The sequence below is a fragment of the Microtus oregoni genome, unplaced genomic scaffold (genome assembly GCF_018167655.1).
Source record: "Microtus oregoni isolate MIOR12 unplaced genomic scaffold, Mior012 000012F_ref0000307, whole genome shotgun sequence".
Classification (NCBI taxonomy): Eukaryota; Metazoa; Chordata; class Mammalia; order Rodentia; family Cricetidae; genus Microtus; species Microtus oregoni.
Window position 1 is genome coordinate 16,790,001 of NW_024543071.1, and position 20,915 is coordinate 16,810,915.

Below are 20,915 nucleotides of genomic sequence, written 5' to 3' on the forward strand. Positions count from 1 at the left end.
GCCTGGAATAAGGCCACCTGATTCAAGTAATGGTGCTACCAGTTATTAGCCAGATAGCTTAGGATGCTTAAATGTCTTTGAGCCTTGATGACTTACAATGGGAGGCTGATTCCGGCCTATCTGGGGTTGGTAGAAAACAAAGAGGATGCTTAATGTCTGTCTCAGGCTCTCAACGAGTATCAGTTGCTATTCTATATGAAGGTGCAAGTCAGGCAGGTGCTGAAATCTCCATAGTCTGGCTTGCTGTAGGGGAGATCAGGCTCTGGCTCCACTGATCTCAGAGGCCAGGAAGAAAAGAGGTTGCTAGTATCAGAAGGCACTAGTCTGAGTGTTTGCTCTGCCTCTACTGAACAATTGCCTGCTGAACAATAAACTCACAGGGAACTCGGCTCATGAGTGAAAGGTCCGGTGTTTAGGACTCAAGAGGGACACTGAGGCAGATTAAGTTTTGGAGTCAAAAGGTTCATTAGGGCTGGAGAGATGGCTCAGTGGTCAGGAGCTCTGGCTGCCCTTCCAGAGGACCGAGGTTCAACTCCCAGCTCCCACATTATGCAGCTCACAACTGCCTGTAACTCTAGCTCCAGAGTATCTGATGTCCTCTTCCGGCCCCTGCACATACTGAGTGCATGTGGTGCTTAGACATGCATGCAGACAAAACACATAAAATAGAAGAAAATAAATTCTCAAAAATTAAAAAAAACCAATGAGATTCATTAAAAGATTTATTAACACTAGGGACAGACAGACGGGTGCGTGGTGGAGGCTCTGAGGAGAGTTCAGCCTCAGTGCCATAAATAAACATCATGGCAGGGACTCTGATGAATTCAGGCCCATGAGGCACAGTAGGAATAACCTCTTATAGATCTCAGAGGAGTCTGCAAACAGGCTGTCTCTGATTCCCCAGCAGGCAACAGGGAAAGGGGGTAAAAAGGGGGCATATGTCAGGAAGGGCGGTAGGGTGGTGTGCTGACTAATTTGTGTCAGTTTGGCATAATCAAGAGTTATTTGGGAGCAGGAAGCTCAACTGAGAAAATGCCCTGATTAGACTGGCCCATGAGAAAGACAGTGGTGCATGTTTTGAATTAATGATTTATAGGGGAAGACCCAGCTCAATGTAGGGGATGCCGCCGCTGGGTGGTGATCCTGGGTGCTATAAGAAAGTGGGAAAAGCAAGCCTGGAGAAGCAAACCAGTAAGCAGTATCCTTCCGCGGCCTTTACATATGCTGCTCCGTCTACTTCTTCCTGAGCTCCTGCTCTCATTTACCTGGATGATGGACTGTAAGCTCAAGACCAATATGAACCCTTTCCTCTCTAAGGTGCTTTTGGTCGCTGCATTTTAACACAGCAACAGAAGCCCTAATGCAGACAGGCACCCTTTGCTATGGGATGTCTGGCAACCGTACTCCAGAAGGAGAGAGATCTGGGCACCCAGGGAGACACGCCAGCAGGCTCTTGGTGGGGAGCTTACTGGTAGCTAGAATGCTAGTGGGGGAAAGGTAGCCTGCTGCAGGCATCTCAACCTTAGCCTCCGTCTCAGCTGGATTCTAGCAACGGCTAAGATGGAGCCATCAGTGTGAACGTCAGGCTGTTGGAAGCCAGTCTGTAGAAAGATCTTTGGGACTATGAAATGAGGTTCACAGGTAAGGAGTTCCAACAACAAACTCTGAGTTCTGGGTGGTGGCAGCAGCTGTCAGTCTCGGGTGATGTCTCAGGCCTGGGTGGAGGTTCTGGCCCCAGAAATAAGGAATAGGGCAATGATTCTTAAAGGTGTGTTTAGAGGAGCCTGGGGCTTCCTATGACCTTTTCAGGGAGATTGTAAGGGCTTCTCTTACCCAATGACATAATTGTGTAAGGTCATAATTTTTCTTCCATCTCAGCCAAAGCAGCAGATTGTGACACACTGACTACAGAAGCTGATAGAAGAATTGAGCAACCTTCTACTAAGCTGAGGACTCGGGGGCATGCAAAGGCTAGCACAATGTTGGACTTTTCAGTAAAAAAAAAAATGGTTTTTATTTTTAGAGACTATAATAGCCATAAGTACAGATGTTATTTATGGTTCCGTACATTGCGTTTATCATTTTTTTTTAATGCTAGGGTTTAAACCCAGGGCCTTATGCATATGCAGTGCCGCCAAGATACTCCCCAGCTTGTCAGATGAGATTACCTCATAGTCTAGAGGGGAAAGTGGATGAGACAAGAATGAGATCCTGGCCATTCACACTCATTCGCCCAAACATTTACAAAGGTTTATTATGTGCTAGCCCCTAGGCTGGCTGCTAAGGACTGTGAAATATACCAGGCACATCTGCCTTTAAGGAACAAGGGGCCTGACTTGTCATCAACATCTGTAGTGATGGATGGAAGACCGATCCAGAACCATGACAAGAAGAGGGCACAAAGATGTGGGGGAGACCTGGGAATCCTGCAGGTCTCAGAGGCCAACATCCGTTTAAGTCTGAGGGAGCCTTGTCAGGGAGGCCCAAAGTCACTGCCACCTGCTTGCTTATTCTAACAGAGTGGGCTCTGAAAAAGAAAACAGAGTTAAACGTGGCTTACTGGCATGGCTACTTTAAAAGAGGTTTTCCTGATTCAGCGGGAGCAGACAGAAAGGTGAGTGGTTTTGAAATGCCAGCTTTCTGGGTCTTGCTACCAGTACGACCTATGGTTCTTTCAGGAGGCCGAACATTTAAATGGGGTTTGTGAACAGAGTGCTACAACTTGCCTAATGGCGACATAGACTGGCTGTGTGCCTAAAATGGGGCTGTGAGCATGGCTTTCAGAGGCAGTGAACAGCTCTGCCATGTCGACTGGGTGGGCAAGCAGAAAGTGCTGCATTTCCCCTAGCAATGGCGTCACTTAAGTTCATAAGAAGGGCTTAGACTTTTTTTTATACATTTTTTATTGACTTTTATTGAACCCTACATTTTCTCTGCTCCCCTCCCTGCCTCTCCCCTCCCCCCATCAACTCTCCCCCAAGGTCCCCATGCTCCCAATTTACTCAGGAGATCTTGTCGTTTTATACTTTCTACTTCCCATGTAGACTAGATCTATGCAAGTCTCTCTTAGTGTCCTCATTGTTGTCTAAGTTCTCTGGGATTGTGGTTTGTAGGCTGGCTTTCTTTGCTTTATGTTTAAAAACCACCTATGAGTGAGTACATGTAATAATTGTCTTTCTGTGTCTGGGTTGCCTCACTCAAAATAATGTTTTCTAGCTCCATCCATTTTCCTGCAAAATTCAAGATATCGTTATTTTTTTCTGCTATGTAGTACTACACTGTGTAAATGTACCACATTTTCCTTATCCATTCTTTGACCGAGGGGCAATTAGGTTGTTTCCAGGTTCTGGCTATGACATAGCCAGAACATAGTTGAGCACATGTCCTTGTGGCACAATTGAGCATCCTTTGGATATATACTCAAAAATGGTATTACTGAGTCTTATGGAAGGTTGTTTCCTAATTTTCTGAGAAATCTCCACACTGACATCCAAAGGGGTTGTACCAGCTTGCATTCCCACCAGCAATGCAGAAGTGTTCCCTTTTCTCCATAACCTCTCCAGCATAAGTTGTCATCAGTATTTTTGATTTTGGCCATTTTTACAGGTGTAAGATGGAGTCTCAGAGTTGTTTTAATTTGCATTTCTTTGATGACTAAGGATGTTGAACATTTACTTTCAGCCATTTTAGATTCCTCTGTTGAGAGTTCTCTGTTTAGGTCTGTACTCCATTTTTTTAAATTGGACTTTGTGTTCTTTTGGTGACAAATTTCTTGAGTTCTTTGTATATCTTGGAGATCAGACCTCTATCTGATGTGGGATTAATGAAGATCTTTACTCATTCTGTAGGCTCTCATTTTGTCTTGTTGACCATGTCCTTTTCTTTACAGAAGCTTTTCAGTTTCAGGAGGTCCCATTTATTAATTGTTTTTCTCAGTGTCTGTGCTTCTGGGGTTATATTTAGGAAGTGGTCTCCAGTGCCAATGTGTTCAAGTGTACTTCCCACTTTTTCTTCTATAAGGTTCAGTGTGGCTGGCTTTATGTTGAGGTCTTTGATCCATTTGGACTTGAGTTTTGTACATGGTGATAGATACGGGTCTATTTTCATTTTTCTACATGTTGATATCCAGTTATGCCAGCACCACTTGTTAAATATGCTTTCTTTTTTCCATTTGATATTTTTGTTCTTTGTCCAAAATCAGGTGTTTGAAGATGTGTGGATTGATATCCAGGTCTTCCATTCAGCTCCATTGGTCCTCCTGTCTGTTCTTATGCTAATACCAGGCTGTTTTCAGTACTGTAGCTCTGTAGTAGAGTTTGAAGTCAGGGATTGTGATGCCTCCAGAAGTTTCTTTATTGTACAAGATTGTTTTGGCTATCCTGGGTTTTTTGCTTTTCCATATGTAGTTGAGTACCGTTCTTTCAAGGTCTTTGAAGAGAAGGGCTTAGAATTTTAAGAAACACTTCTGGTCAGAAAATAATTATAGATACACAATAAAGACAGATTCAGATTTAAAAAAGACCTTTAAGTGGGTCACAATGTTGGATAAATGTATACACGCCTGGGAGAGAAAAGAAAAAGAATATAAAAAGAAGTAAATGGTTTAATAGAGTAAGAAAAGCCATGTAAAGATGGAATATACAAAGAGAGTCTGGATTATAAATATTATTATGTTTTCTTTGAATTTTTTGACTGTGAATGAGCTAAGTACAGAGAGACATTTCATTGTATGGGCTGCTAAGCTAAGCCAACATATATATATTTAAAGGTATCTTGAATTCAAAATTTGGGTCTAAGGATATGTTGCTTGGAAAAGAAGTTTTTCTTTTGTTTCCACAGAGGATAAGAGACTGTGGATTCATTCCAGGCTAATGTGGTTTGATGGACCAAGACCCCCCAAAAGGTCACTGTGAACACCCCCGAAAATTACTTCACCCAACAAAAAGCAGGAAGTATTTTGGAGAATAACTGATAAGTAAAAATAATAAGAAAAGGGCAGTTCCACCGGCGCAAGAAATCCAATTAGGTCAAATCAAATCAAATCAAAATGCCCATTGTTTTATTAAGTAAGATGCTCTCAGGTGGCCCAGCACATGGTAGGGAGACAGGGCAGCAGGAATCCCATGCAGACCTGAAAACCACATGTTTCTCCTCTGGGAGCTCACTTAAAAACCCTGTGGAAGTGGTCCTGACACCCCCCAGGTGTCAGGACCTGGCATGCTAGGATTTAGAGCCCAGAGCAATGCAACTCCCAAGCCAGGGGCTATGGGCTAAGCTCCCAACTTAACAATAACTATGCTCATATTCCCAAATATTGTTTATAAATGTTTCTTTAAAGGGGGATATGCTATAGAGATTTGCATGGGTATGGATCTTGATTTATTGATAAAAATTTTAGGTAAATTTTGTTATATTGTGTACATATATTTTTGCTCTTGATTAAGGTATTGTGATTGTGCAGCTCATTTTAAAATGTAATGTATAATTAAGAAATATAGGTTAATAGAGAGTCATCTATAATAGTCAAGCTTGTAGTCATGTTAGTTAGATTTTCTAGATGTACAGAGATGTATTTCAGATGGATAGGGATTCTTCAAATCTTTCGAAGACTACAAAATATGACATTAAAAGTGTTTTAAGAATGTAGGACTTTTCATGACAATGAGACATATCTGCTCCTGGCAGTACCAATCTACTTCAAGAGTAAGATGGGCATCAAAGAGGCTCCTTATGGCATTGGTTAGCTATTAAGGCAAGAAACTGCTATTGCTTGGACTGCTTTATGAACTGGACATGGAGGATCCACAGAGAAATGACTGCTGAACTTGCTTAAAGGTGGAATGGTACTTCGGGGTTCCTGCATCATGAAAGAGTCTGCTAGACATTCTGCAGGACACAGAAGAAAGTAACTTACAAACTGTCAATATAGGCGGAATTGTCTTTGAAATTTCCTGCTTTATAGAAAACTCTGCTAGATACTATGGGCCTATAGGCTGAAGATGGATGCCCCAACTGTACAGAAGAACTTTGGGTGAGTGTCCAGGCAGCAAGATGTCTCTGTCAATTCTAGAGTTTTGGAAGTTGCTTACAATGAACTTCCTGTTTACTTAGGTAATATTACATCCTTCTGGAGTCTTTGATGGAATTGAAGAATTGATAGTTATAGTTTTCCTTAGTTATGATAAAAGATAAAGTAGATTTAAATATTGTAATTATAATTCTTGCTTGATAACTGTCTTGTTAAAGTTAAACCCTTCCTTTTTATTTAAACAGAAAATGGGAGTGATGTGGGATTCCCCTCTATATGCTGTGAACACCATTTGTTAATAAAGTAACTGGTTTGGCTTGATTGGGTAGAAGAGAGCTAGGTGGGGAAAACTAAACTGAATGCTGGGGGAAAAAAGGGTGGAGTGGGAGAGAAGTCATGTAGCCCCACTGGAGACAGATGCCAGAACTTTAGCTGGTAAGCCACATGGCAATACACAGATTATTAGAAATGGGTTAAATTAATATGTAAGAATTAGCCAATAAGAAGCTAGAGCTAATGGGCCAAGCAGAGTTTTAAATAATATAGTTTCTGTGTGATTATTTTGGGTCTGAGCTGCTGGGTGGCTGGGAAACAAACAAGTGGCCTCCTTCAACAATTAACCACTAAAGCTGCCGGCTATGGATATGCAAGACCTTTGCCATGCACCCCAGCTCACAGGAAGTAGGAAACTAGAGAGGGAGGTATGCCCTTTACGTCTATGGCATGAAATAGAAGTTGAAAGTGGAAGTCGATCCCTCTACTCCCATCCTGCTGCCTAGAACTTAATTGAATGTTGATCACACTTGATACAATGAAAGCCTCGTAATGCAGTATTTGGTTGGACGAAATGAAACCCACATAAAATTATATTATTATGAAGAACAACGCGAAAGACATTTGGAAGTAACTGCCAGTCTGTACCAGATTAACAAGAGAAGAAACACTATAGTTTGGTGCTGGGGGCAGCAATGGTAAACAGAAATGGAGAAATCGGGGTACTGCCGGAAGTAAACCTCCCAAGACCAGAGTCACTGGGGAGACGGCTGAAAACTTTTTTCCTACTACAACATGATGGTGGCTGATTAGCAAAGGAACCCTGAAAGTGTTATCAGAGGCTGCAGGGAAGGCATAAGAAAAGGTACACTCTTGACATTGGATGCTATTCCTACAAGAAAGCCAAAACTCAGAAGAGTTACCCTCATGTCTCCCCAGCCCTGAATATGAATTTGGTAAAAGCCCTATGGGGTCCAATTTGCCAAGAAATAGCCAGTCTTTTCAGAGAACTTCTCAACAAGCCATATACTAAGATGTATAGGACCCATCAATTCAACCACTAGAGAACGGCAGAACACCGGTGGCTGTCTACACAGGATGGCTGTCAGGACAGGGCCAGAAGAGACCCACAGGCAGCCAGAGAAGCTGTGAACACCACCATTCTCCTCAGGTTAGCAAAGAGCTTTCCATCTGAAAATTTAAAAAACATTTTATTTTCTTGCTGTTTAATTTCTGCAATTCTTTGCAAATTCTGGATAATGGCCCCTAGTCTGAAGTGGTGCTGGCAAAGATATCCTTCTACTCTGTGGGCTGTCTATTAGCACCGCTGATGGCTTCCTTCGTTGTACAGAAACCTCTTATTTTCACGTAATCCCATCTGTTGAGACTTGGGATTGCGTTCGGGGCTGTTGGTGATCTATTTTTGAAGTTTGGCAGGAGGCACCAATCTATAGGCATAGCAGAGCATCATTAGGAATCATTACGTTGACATTTCCCCCTCTAGTCTTGATAGGTTCTATCCTAGTTCTCCAGGTCATCCAGCCTCTGGGTTCTGGTGGTCCGGGCAGTGTCAGGGGTGGGCTCACTCTCCAGCATGGATTTTAAGCTAGACCAGGCATTGACTGTCCACTCCTTCAATCTCTAGTCCACACTTATCCTAACATATCACACAGGCAGGACAGACTGTAGGTCAAAGGTTATGTGGCTAAGTTGGTTTCCCACTCCTTCCACTGGAAGTCTTGCCTGGTCCCAGGAGATGGCCAGTCGCATTGGGCTTTTGCAGCAAGCTCTTTAACCTACTAAACCACCTCCCCAGACTGAGACACCCAATTTCTGACGCAGGGGTAGAGTAGGTTCATGAAAGATCTACAAATTTACTGCCAGAGGTGACCTAGCTCCCCAAGGGTCTTGTCAGTTAGTACAGGGAAAGGACCCTGATCCTGCCCAAGGAGAGGCAGGCTAGAAAAGCAAAGCTGTGTCCCCTCCGTCATAAACAGGGGCGAGAAGGCAAGGGCAGCACTTGGTGCCCCATGTGGCAGTTTCTGGGAAAGGGAAGCACAAACCTCTGTGCACGTTGCTCTGAGCTGGACTCATTTCCCAGTAGCTCAAAAGAAAGAACTAGACTGTGCAGTCTTCCAGCACCGGAGTGGATAAAATCAGGTAATTGCCAAGCTCCTGACGATGACTAATGCTGATTTCAACACTCAGACCTCTTTAACAACACTGCTTTATGCCCCGCCCATGTCTAAAAGGGACAGCACAGTTCTGATAAAATATAGCCCACTGGAACTACAATAAGGACATAGCATCAGAACTAGAAAAAGATAAGAGAGGAAGAGAAACTGCCCAGAAAACTTACAGTACACAAGGACTGTTGCTGAGGGCAAAGCCTGAGCTGCTTGGGCAGTCAAAGTGAGGAAGAAAGTACAAGTAATTTACATAGTTTTCATTGTGGAGTAGAGAAGTAAAAAAGAAAAGTACTCCAATTAATAACAAGGCCTACAGCACATGTACTATAAAACTGATCTTAAAATGCTAAAAATTAGAGGTTTTTTACAGTTGCTTCCCTTAATCCATGTTTAATACTCATTAAGTAAATATTTGTGCATATACATATATATATATATATATATATATATACATATGTATGTATTCTAAGGGTCTGACTTTACTTATTTAACAAAGCTAGGGGTGTTCAGGAAGGCTAGCAGGCATGTCCTAGAATTTCACCCACAGTTAGTGTGTTCAGCAGGGTCCATTAGTAAAGCTAAGCATGTCTTGGTTGATCTAAAGCTCCTTTTTAGGCAGTGAACTTGGTAGTTTACCATGTGTCTTTGTAACTCACGCTCTGACCCAGATGCTGATATTGGGAGTTTGTTTATGAGCAACCTTATCAACTTGCACCATCCTGGGTGTTTGAGTAGATTCTCTCTCTCTCTCTCTCTCTCTCTCTCGCTCTCGCTCTCGCTCTCGCTCTCTCTCTCTCCCTGGGGGTTTTTGAGACAGGGTTTCTCTGTAGCTTTGGAGCCTGTCCTGGAACTAGCTCTTGTAGACCTGGCTGGCCTTGAACTCTTTCAGTTCCATGTGATGAGTTTCGACCATATTTATTGCCTCCTCCAACTACTCCCGGATCCATCTCCTCTCCCAGGACTGAGTTTTTGGAGGAGAATCAGAGTAGCCAACCAGATTTAGAGTGGTCAAGTGGTCTAGTTGTACAGGGAAGATGGTGGGAAGATCCCTGTCTTTGCGGTAAGGGAGACTTGAGTCTGAATATCTGCTCTGCTTGTGTCTTTTGTGATCTTTAAAAAGGGGGATTAACTACATTTTGTTTTGTTTCTTGAGACAGGGTTTCTCTATATAGTCCTGGCTATCCTGGGTCTCACTATTTTTTTTTTTTTTTTGGTTTTTCGAGACAGGGTTTCTCTGTGGCTTTGGAGATCGTCCTGGAACTAGCTCTGTAGACCAGGCTGGTCTCGAACTCACAGAGATCCGCCTGCCTCTGCCTCCCGAGTGCTGGGATTAAAGGCATGCGCCACCATCGCCCGGCGGGCTGGGTCTCACTATTAACAGCATTCTTGACCTTAGTTTATCTACATGAAATGGATATTGTAACTCCTGCTTCCCCAGGTTTTTGTAAGCCTCGCGGTAGGTAATGTATACCAAACTTGGGGGATATCAAGTACTAATCAAGGTGATTTATAAATATGCTTGGACAACTGTGAACTTGTCCTGAGGCCATGAATATGAAATATGACTTAGCATGCATCACAGCCAAGAAGAGGAGGAGGAGAAAAGGGAGGAGGAAGACATTACCTATTCTTGGTGTTGGACCGTAAATCCTTCTCTTGGTCTCTGATCTTTCCACATTATCTCATGAAGTCATCCCTAGTCCCTAAAACTTATCTGGAATGATGCCCTAGAAGATAAACTGACATGTTGGCATTCAGCACTCTCAGTCCAAGTCTGACCGCTTCCATTCCCCGGTCTAGTGTCACTGCTTGAGCTACACAAAGCAATGCACTCCTTTGCAGATCCTGAAGGAACAGAAAGGCCAGAGCAGGTGGGGCAGCGCAGGGCCCTTTAGAGATGCTCCCAGGAGTGAGAGACTTGCATTTGAATCTTGACTTTTTACCTGGGGCAACCGACAGCCAGTCTCTTGAGGCTGGAAAATGGAGATCATCATAGTACTCGCTGTAAAGTTTGTCGTCAAATGAAACAAAAGAGTGTGACAAGTGCACGGTCCAGGGTGCACACAGAATTGGTGTGCACAGGCAGGAGGGGGCACTCTGGTCATTAAATCTCTGAGCCAGGTGTTCCAGGGAGACCAGCTGCTTCTTCATAGGAGAGTCAACTTGGGATCTGTGGTACCCGAATAGTAACGGATGGGAGGCAATGGTGAGACACTAAGGAAGACCAACACCTTGTTTGCAATCTTCTTCCACCCCAGTGGACCTGAAGGTGTGGTGCCAGGTGTGACTTCTAGTGCTTCAGGAGGGCAATGATTTCCCCTTGGGGAAATTTTCTTCAAACTCCAGGGGGTTTTAAGAGCTCTGGGAAAGGTACAATCTCTTTCCACCCCTGATCTTAAGATTCACTGAAATAGACAACGGGGAAGCCCATGGCCTCTGGATGTTCCCATGAAGGATCCTCTGACTGCAATGGGTCACAACCGTGGTTCTCCACACATGGCCCCTGAGCCTAGAGCATTGGTAGTACAGGGGACTTATTAGAAACACATGTGGAGCCCCACACAGTGCTGCAGCAATGTGCCCTTTAACAAGCTTTCCATATGTCACATACTACAGGTTGCTTATGGGTAAGACATGGAAGCAGCAAAGGTGACAGGAACTAAGATCACTGCCCTTTGGAGCAACTCTGGGCTTCTCTGAGCTTCACTTGGATTCAGACCATAGCAACCTCCGAATCTGATGTTTAGATTTAAAACTGTGTTTCTTTTCAAGTCCCAGAAGAAGCAGAGCATTGAACCCAGGCCTGGTTCATCTTAGACAGGTGCTCTACCACCCAGCCACAGCCCAAGTCTCCACTCAAATTTCTGAATGAATGACAATGAGGAAGATTAACCTCCCACTGGTTAGTTGTTGACCAACGGAAATAAATTCCTGTGGTGAGAGAAACCACCTCTGATTCATTGTATCATATTCTCTCTCCCTCCCTCTCCTTTCCTCTACACAAACACACACATTTGTATTTGACAGTAACTGAGATATAATACTTTGTTGTTCCTGTCTTAAGGTATATTTTCATACAAAGTACCATGTTCATAAAAAATTAACAAGGAATCCAAAGCATGTGCGTATGAGTGTTTTGACTGCATGTATGTGCATGTATGACATGTACGCCTGGTGCCCTCGGAGATCAAAATGTGTATTTGAATCTCTGGAAACGGAGCTGTTGGGCACCATGTGGATGCTGAGAACTGAACCTATGTTATCTGAGAGAGAGATGAATGCTCTAAAGGCCAAGCCATCTCCCCAGGCCTCAGAGCATTTGAGTGGAGAGACCAAGCTGGGGCTTTAATCTAGAAGGGTTTTAAGGTTCTATCTTGGTCCTTTTTATGCATATAAACTTTATCTAAAGAGTCACAAAGGGGAATGAATACTGCATTTCTGTGCATTAACAATCATTTGACCAGGTGAGTGCATTGTTCTTAGAAAATATATTTCTTACTGCCCCGGGTAATAGTCAGAGGTTATTGGGGCTGAGCCTGCAGCTCAACGGCAGATCAATTGCCTAGCATACTCAAGACCTTGGGTTCGAGTCTCAACACTGAAAAAGTCAAACACAAAAGCAGATGCCCAGATGGTGATGTCCAGCTATAATCACGGCACTTGGGAGGTGGAGGCAGGAAGTTCTAGAATTCCAGATCAGCTTCATGGACATAAAAGAAGTCCAATGCCAGCCCGAGTTACATGAGATTGCATCAACACAAGCAAACAAGCAAACAAATAAACAAATAAGACTGAAGATACGAGGCAGGCGGTGGTGGCACATGCCTTTAATCCCAGCACTTGAGAGGCAGAGGCAGGTGGATCTTTGTGAGTTCGAGACCAGCCTGGTTTACAAGAGCTAGTTCCAAGACAGGCTCCAAAGCTACAGAGAAACCCTGTCTCTAAAAACCAAAAAAAAAAAAAAAAAAAAAAAAATACTGAAGATACCTCCTGATAAATAGTTGGTAAGCAATTCAGAACTGCACTAGTTCTGGTCTTTAATTTAGCCTAAACTAGGAAAAGCCGGGGCAAAGAGTACCATCTAGTGGCCACTCAGCAGTGTAACATTTTAGTGCAAGATCAGCTGGGATAGTCCACTGGGCAGTTCTGCCTATATTGGCAGTCAGTAACTTTCTTTTGTGTCCTGCATAATGTCTGGCAGTCTCTTTCATGAAGCAGGAACCCCAAATGACTGTCTCACCTTCTTTAGGCAACTTCAGCAGTCATTTTTCTGTGGGTTCTGCATGCCCAGTTCATACAGCATAGCATCAAGCAGTCCAGGCAAGAGCAATTTCTTGCTCAGATGGCTAAAAAACTCCATAAGGAGCTTCTTTGGTCTCCATCATCCTCTTGAAGTAGATTGGTGTTGCCAGGAGCAGATGTGTCTCATTGTCATGAAAGATTCTAAGTTAAACATTTTAAATGCCATATTCTGTTAGTCTTTGAAAGGTTTGAAGAATAACTATCCATCTGAAATATACCTCTGAACATCTAGAGAACCTAACTAACATGACTACAAGGTTGACTATTATAGATGATTATCTATTAACCTGTATTTCTTAATTATACATTACATTTTTAAATGAGCTGCACAAACACAGTACCTTTATCAAGAGCAGAAATATACATATAACAAAAATTTATCTAATATTTGTATCTATAAACTAAGATTCATACCAATGCAAAGTATCCACATCTATAGCATATATCCCTTTAAATGTAAACAAACATTTATAAACAATATTTGGGAATTTGTGTGTAGTTCTCTCCAAACTGCTTTCTGTTTTTTGTTGAGCAAAGTAATTTTGGGGGGCTGTTCAGGGTCCATTAAACCACATTAGTCTGGAAGGATTCCACAGGTTCTCATTGTCTGTAGAAATAAAAGAAAAACCTCTTTTCCAAAGCAACATATCCTTAGACCCAAATTCTGAAGTCAGAATACCCTTAAAATATATATGCTGGTTTAGCTTAGCAGCCCATACAATAAAATATCTCTCTGTACTTAATTCATTCACAGTCAAAAAATTTAAAGAAAACACAATAATATACATAATCCAGACTCTCTGTGTATATTCCATCTTTATGTGGCTTATTTTTCTTACTTTATTATTTTTTCTACAAGTTTAATATTTATTTTATTATCTTTACTCCTTTAATCTATGACTACCTGTACTCTTTTATATTACATTTACTGTCTCTTTACTATTTTTCTTCTCTCCCCCAAGCCTACAGACATTTTTTGAACACACTGTGTCTCATTTATAGGTCCTTTATGTCTGAATCTGTCCTATTGTGTATCTGAAATCCTTTTCTGCCCAGGAGCACTTCTTAAAATGCTAAGCAGCAACTAAGGCTGCTTTGTCTTTTGGCTCCTCCCAGTACAACATGGTGGAGGCCTGTTCAGTGTGAGCCATGCTCATAGCCCCATTTTCAGGGTCTATGTTGCCATTAAGTAAGTTGTAGCACTTTGCTCACAATTCCCATTTAAATGCTCTGTAGCAGGAAAGAGTCAGAGTTTGTGCTGGCAACATGGCCCAGGAAGCCGCAGTTTTAAAACCAAGCAGTATTTTTGTTGTTGTTGTTGTTTTGTTTTGGTTTTGGTTTTTTTTTTCCTACCACTGAATCAGGAAGACCTCTCTTAAAGGAGTTGCAGCATGCTGCCAACAAGCAGAGCCCACGGCTGATGCTGTTACGCTGACTTGGATTCCTTTAGAGATAGTCCCGGGCATGGTACAGCCATACCACATTGTAGTTCTAGTTCTAATCTTATGAGGAACCTCCATACTGATGTCCATAGTGGATGGGCTAATTTGTATTCCCATTAGCAGTATATAAGAGTTCCTTTTCCACTTTCACTCTTGTCTGCATTTATTGTTGTTGTTGTTTCCTTAATGACAGCCATTCAGACTAGAGTGTGATGAATTCTCAATGTAGTTTTGACTAGCATTCCCTGATGCTAAAAATGTAGGATATTTTTATATTTTATTAGCCATTTGTACTTCATCCTTCAAGAACTGTTTGCTCATATGCACATTTATTGATTAGATTGTCTTACTATTTAATTTTAAAAATTCTTTATGTATATATAGATATTAGATAGCTGTAGCCATCTAATATTAGATATGCTATGTGTTGTCTCTCCACTCATTTAATCATTGTTTTTTGCTACACACTTTCATCTTGTTGAGGTTAATCTATATGCTTTTATATGTGTTTGTTTTATGAAATTGGATGCAACAATATTTGGTGCATATGTGTTTAGAATTGGTATAGCCATTTAAAGAACTATTTCCTTAATATAAAACGACCTTTATCTCTGTTGATTAGTTTTGGTTTAAAGTTTATTTGTCGAATATCAGTATCTGATTTCCACTGAGAAAGAAAAAAAAATTAAAGACATTGCTCTTAGAGGCTGAAAACTCCTGCTTTAAAATTTGAACATAATTATACACATACAAACATTATAATAAAGATATAAAAATTTATACATTTTACATAGATACTCAAATATGAAGGTGCTACATAGCCCTGTGCTCTCTCCTACTGTGTTTTGAAAACAAATTTGAAGACAATGGTATAAAGCTTCATTATACCCAAATACCTTAATGTATATTTTCTTATATACATTCTCTTGTCAAAGTTAGAATATTGTCATTAATCTAGTACTTTCATTTAATGAACAAACCTTATTACAATTTCACCAGCTATTTTACTCAAAGGTGTTATAGTAAAAGAAAGACTATGACCGGGCTGGAGAGATGGCTCAGTGGTTAAGAGCACTGGCTGTTCTTCCAGAGGTCCTGAGTTAAATTCCCAGCAACCACGTTGTGACTCACAACCATCTGTAATGAGATCTGGTGCCCTCTTCTGGCCTGCAGGTGCACATGCAGACAGAACACTGTATACATAATAAAATGAATAAATAAATATTTAAAAAAAGAAAGAAAGAAAGAAAGACTATGACCAAGGATCCATTTTATCGTACCGCATGTTGTTTTTAGTCTTTCACCTTGTTAAACAAACAAACAACAACAACAAACCTCAAAATCCAGCCTTCTGTGGTGGCACATACCTTTCATCCCAGCCCTCAGGAGGCCGAGGCAGGTACAACTGTCTGAGTTCAAGGTAGTTTGATCTACACAGCAAGTTCTCTGGCAGCCAGAGCTACACAGAGAGATCCTGTCTCAAAAACAAAACAAAAAATCCCTCTGAGTAACAAGATAAATAATAATGTCAAATTAGAGCCCATGGGGGGGGGAGAATAGCCAAACATCCATAAGTGCAAACTGATAAACAAAATCTCTTCCTGAAATGAACACTGGAGTCTTAGTCACCGTCCTATTGCTATGAAGAGACACCATGACCAAGGCAACGCTTACAGAAGAAAGCATTTTTATGGGGACCTTGCTGAAGTTTCAGAGGTTTACTCCATTACCTTCATGGTGGAGAGCATAGCACCAGAATGAGAGCTGAGAGCTAAATGCTGATCTACAGACAGAGAGAAAGAGAGAAGCAGAGACAGACAGAGAGGGAAAGAGAGAGAGGAGACAGACAGAAAGACAGACAGAGAGAGACTGAACCTGGCATGGACTTTTGAAACCTCGAAGCCCATGCTCAGTGACACACTTCCTCTAAAAGACCACATCTCCTAATTCTAATCCTTCTCAAACAGTTCTACTCCCTGGGGACTAAGCATTCAACATTCAAACCACCACAATCAGCTTTGAAATGTAGAAGAAATAATTTATGGAAAAGAAACTCACTATTTGATAACCATCTTGGCAATAATTAGACAAAATTTACCTACAAATGCTTTGATCTCATAGGTGAAAGATGAACTAGTAATAAGATATTTACATAGGATCAAACTATGTCCCAAAAGGTTTATTAATTCTAAAAAGGAAAATTATAATTTTACATGGAAGAAACATAGCAGATACCATCATTTTTGCTTGTTTGCTTGTTTGTTTGTTTGTTTGTTTGTTTGAGACAGGGATTCTCTGTAGCTCTGGCTGGCCTGGAACTTACTTTGCAGACAAGCCTAGCTTTGAACTCAGAGATCAGCCTGCCTCTGCCTCCCAAGTGCTAGGATCAAAAGCATTTGCCACCACACCTGGCAAACATCATCTAAAGGGATCAAAATTAACTTCAGTAGTTAGACATCAACAGACAACCTGTATCTTCTTCTGACATGAGGCTATGTGAAGGACACAACATCACTCATGAGGCACGTCTCCCTCAAATCCATTACCTGAATTTAATCCTGAGGAAACATCAGACAAGTCCAGACTGAGGAACAACCTAGGAAATAAGTGGTATATGCATTTTAAACCTGGACTTTAAGCAAGAACTTGTATAGCTTCTCTATTTTTGGCACACAGGACTGATCTAGGCATCAGAGTGGTCACGTGATGTGCCATTATTCAGAGCAGAGGCCAGATCTCTTTTGAACAGCAATGAATCCTGTTCCCAGGAGAAGCTGGTGCCCACGCCATGCCTACCTGCTATGCCCATGGCTGTAGAATCAATGACTCAGGAGGTCAGGAGGTTTCATCTCCAATGCAAGACGCTTAGCCCGAGTCCTACTCTAGAATCTAGATGCAAAAATTGAGAACAAATTAAGGGAAACATCTCCCAGTGCAGACATCTTTTGATTTTGGCAAGCACGAAATAGGAGTTAGTCCAAGTCTAGGGAGAACAGTGAGACTCCAGAAAGACAATGCCAACAGAGCTTTACCAAGTGGGGTGCAGCTGTTCTAGGTGACCTTGCAGTCATACCCTTCCCTAAAGCACCCCTTGACTTTCCTAGTGGCATGACCACCCTCCCTAGATAATTCTAAGGGGAAGGTCTGATAGGTTCCCAACTGAGGTGCCTGTCTGACCCCAGAGCAGTGGGAGTTTATGACTTCTCTGCGGCGACGGACCTTGAAGGCATGCCTCTCTGGCTGTGTTCTAGTGACCTACGGAATGACAAGCTCTAGTGCCTATTACTACACCAAAGTGATGTCCGAGCTGTTTCTACACACCCCATCAAACTCTGGGGTTTCCTTCCGGACCGTCAGCAGCATGGCAGATTTCTGGGACGTGAGTAGGACACTATCTTCACCCCTCCCTCTCCGTCTTAATTGTCTGAGACACAGGTCAGAGTTAAGGCCAGCCTGGAACCAGGACAAATTAAAGGATAAAGCTGACTTCACGGCTTGGGGTAAAGGGCAAGTGGAGGTTGGAGAGAGATAGGGTGTTGACTAGAGGTTGACAGCAAGAGCAAGTGGAGGTTGGAGAGAGATAGGGTGTTGACTAGAGGTTGACAGCAAGAGCAAGTGGAGGTTGGAGAGAGATGGGGTGTTGACTAGAAGTTGATCAGCAAGAGCAAGTGGAGGTTGGAGAGAGATGGGGTGTTGACTAGAGGTTGACCAGCAAGAGCAAGTGGAGGTTGGAGAGAGATGGGTGTTGACTAGAGGTTGACCAGCAAGAGCAAGGCTAGCATTTGAGTCAGGAGGGAAGCTGAACCTCAAAATGTTTTAAAATGTATTTTGGTCAAGTTCTGAGGGTCAGCTGTGCTGGTCCAGAAACAGAGGCTAGGTGCAAGTTGAAGGCCAAGGAAAGAGGGCAAACGTCATGCACTGGGGTTAGGAGGAGGCCGGACCAGGCCCAACCCAGATGCTGGTCTAGTTTGCTCAGGGCCCCCTCCTGGACAGTTTGTACTGGACGAAGTGGTACAACAATCGGAGCCTGGGTGGTGGCTGCCACTCCTTCATTTACTATGAGAACTTGCTGCTGGGGGTCCCGAGGTTGCGGCAGCTGCGCGTGCGCAACGACTCCTGTGTGGTTCACGAGGACTTCCGGGAGGACATTTTGAACTGCTACGATGTCTACGCTCCAGACAAGGAAGATCAACTCCCTTTTGGGCCTTTCAATGGGACAGCGTAAGTGAGCCCCTGCCCAAAGCGCAGGGGCATCCCTTTGAGCTTGCCATCAGTCTGGGGTGTGGGAAACACTTCCATGAAACCTAAAAAAAAAACCTTTACTGTGGGCACCTTAGGAGACTTGGAGACCGCTCCCTAAGTCCCAATGACTCTTTGACGACACATGCTTGGTGTGTGTTGTTCAGGTGTGAAGGAAGCAGATTAGCAGAAAAGACACAGCCTCTGGATTTGTTCCCACTGATGGTTGACAGTTTCATCTTTCCTGGAAGGCGGAGTCCCTTGGGGTGTGTGGTCCATGAATGAAGTTCATGTTGTCACCCAAGTCATGGTTGGAGAGTTTGACTCCTGGAACCTTTTACAGGAAACAGCAAGGGGTGGAAGATGGATAAGGAATGAAAAGAGGACAGGAAGAGGATAGAGAGGATAGGAAAGGAGTAAGCAGGATTAGCCGGATGGTGGTGGCATATGCCTTTAATTCCAGCACTCGGGAGGCAGAGGCAGGCAGAGCTCTGTGAGTTCGAGGCTAGCCTGGTCTAAGAGTTCCAGGACAGGCTCCAAAGCTACAGAAAAACACTGTCTTGAAAAACCAAAAACCCAAAAAACAAAACAAAAAGGTGTAAGCAGGATAAAAATGGGGTTGCTAGGGGGGGTAGGTTGGAAGAGTGGCTAGAACAAGGAATCCTGGGGTTGACCAGTCAGCGATGGAACCATAGGAACTAGAGAATCATTCCTGGATTTATGGTCCAAGTGTTTCCTTCCTGTGCACTACACAGCCTGGGCCACCAGTACATTCACCGAGTGAAATAGGAAGACATTTATATTTGAGTTTCAGGGCTATGGCTGGATAACTGACTATCTTGGAATTCCCTGAGTCTTCATTTCCTCTACTGCAAAATATGGAAAGTATTTCCCCTCTTTTCCCAAACAACTGTTAGTAGCAAACAAAATGATAAATGTGAAGCATCTATTGTATATGATATTATGTACACTGCATGAGACATCTCATACAAGGTGTATAAGACATGTTTCTCACAAAATTATGTATGTATCACATATAATATATGCACACATATACATGTATAGTTCAGTAAGCATATACAGATATACAATGCATGTAGAACTGTAAGTCCAGGCATTCGTAATTACCTTAAGGGGGTTAGGGTTTTGCCTGATTCTGACCTCTTTGCTCAGATGGTCTCTTTTCTTTGGCAGGTGGACTTACCATTCACAGGATGAGCTGGGGGGCTCCTCCCACTGGGGCAAGCTTACAAGCTACAGTGGAGGTGGCTATTATTTGGACCTTCCAGGATCCCGACAAGCCGGTGCAGAGGCCCTGCAAGGCCTTCAGGAGGGGCTGTGGTTAGACAGGGGCACTCGTGTGGTCTTCATCGACTTCTCAGTCTACAATGCCAACATCAATCTTTTCTGTGTTCTGAGGTAAGCACCCTTTCCCCCACTGCATCTCTCTCTGTCCATGGTTCCTAGTCCATCTGATGTGCTTGAGGTCTTTCCCCACCTGGTAACCTATGGCAGATGTGAGGTGCCAGGACAGTAGGAAGAACTGTACCGACCCAACCTCCAGTAGCCATCTCTCCTTCCTCACAGACTGGTGCTAGAGTTCCCAGCCACAGGAGGGACCATCCCGTCCTGGCAAATCCGCACAGTTAAGCTGATCCGCTATGTGAATAACTGGGACTTCTTCATCGCGGGTTGTGAGGTCATCTTCTGTGTCTTCATCTTCTACTACGTGGTGGAGGAAATCCTGGAAATCCATCTGCATAGGCTTCACTACCTCAGCAGCATCTGGAACGTTCTGGACCTGGTGATCATCTTGGTAAGGGATTTGGGACATAGTAGAGGGTGGAGAGACTTCTGCTTTGATGGGGGATCCGAGTCTTTCTTTTGGAGGTTCAAGCCCTTAGTAGAAGCACTATGCTAAGTCTCTCCAAGAGAAAGGCTGATGCTCCCTGGCTCAGACCTTGGAAAAACTTGCCCCCCCACATCTCCCCTCCTCCGCTCTTGTGAGTGGGCCCTCCTTTTCCCCTTATACAAATCTATTCAGAATCTCTTCTGCCTTTTGTTTCATGACCTGACCTCTTGAGAACCCTTTCATTTCTCTTTTTCTGTCTGAATACTCTCTCCCTCCATTGCTCCATTGTCATCTCCTTCCTACTAATAAGAAACATTTGTTTTGTTGTTGTTTTATTTTTACATTTATTTGTGTGGATGTGTGTGCATGTGTATGTGCGTGTGTGTGCATGTACACATGCAACAGTGTGCCTTATGGTCAGAGGACACCTTATGGGAGTTGGTGCTCACCTTCCACCATGTGGATCCCAGAGATCAAACAGACTTAGGTGGCAGGCTTGGCAGCAAGCACCCTTTACCTGCTGAGCATCTCACTGGCCCCATCATTTATTTCTTTTTCCAATGCTTGGGAGAAATATGGATGGGGAGACA

General features: G+C 43.0%; 1 protein-coding gene across 1 annotated transcript in view; it reads left to right on the top strand.

Moving 5' to 3' along the window:
- The window catches only part of Pkd2l1 (polycystin 2 like 1, transient receptor potential cation channel), a 37,396-nt gene that overhangs the window by 10,174 nt on the left and 6,307 nt on the right, over window positions 1-20,915 (top strand). The window contains exons 4-7 of the mRNA XM_041661298.1: window positions 17,486-17,613; window positions 18,202-18,455; window positions 19,668-19,892; window positions 20,061-20,289. Coding sequence (XP_041517232.1) covers window positions 17,486-17,613; window positions 18,202-18,455; window positions 19,668-19,892; window positions 20,061-20,289 — 836 coding nt within the window. The remainder of the gene's footprint in view (window positions 1-17,485; window positions 17,614-18,201; window positions 18,456-19,667; window positions 19,893-20,060; window positions 20,290-20,915) is intronic.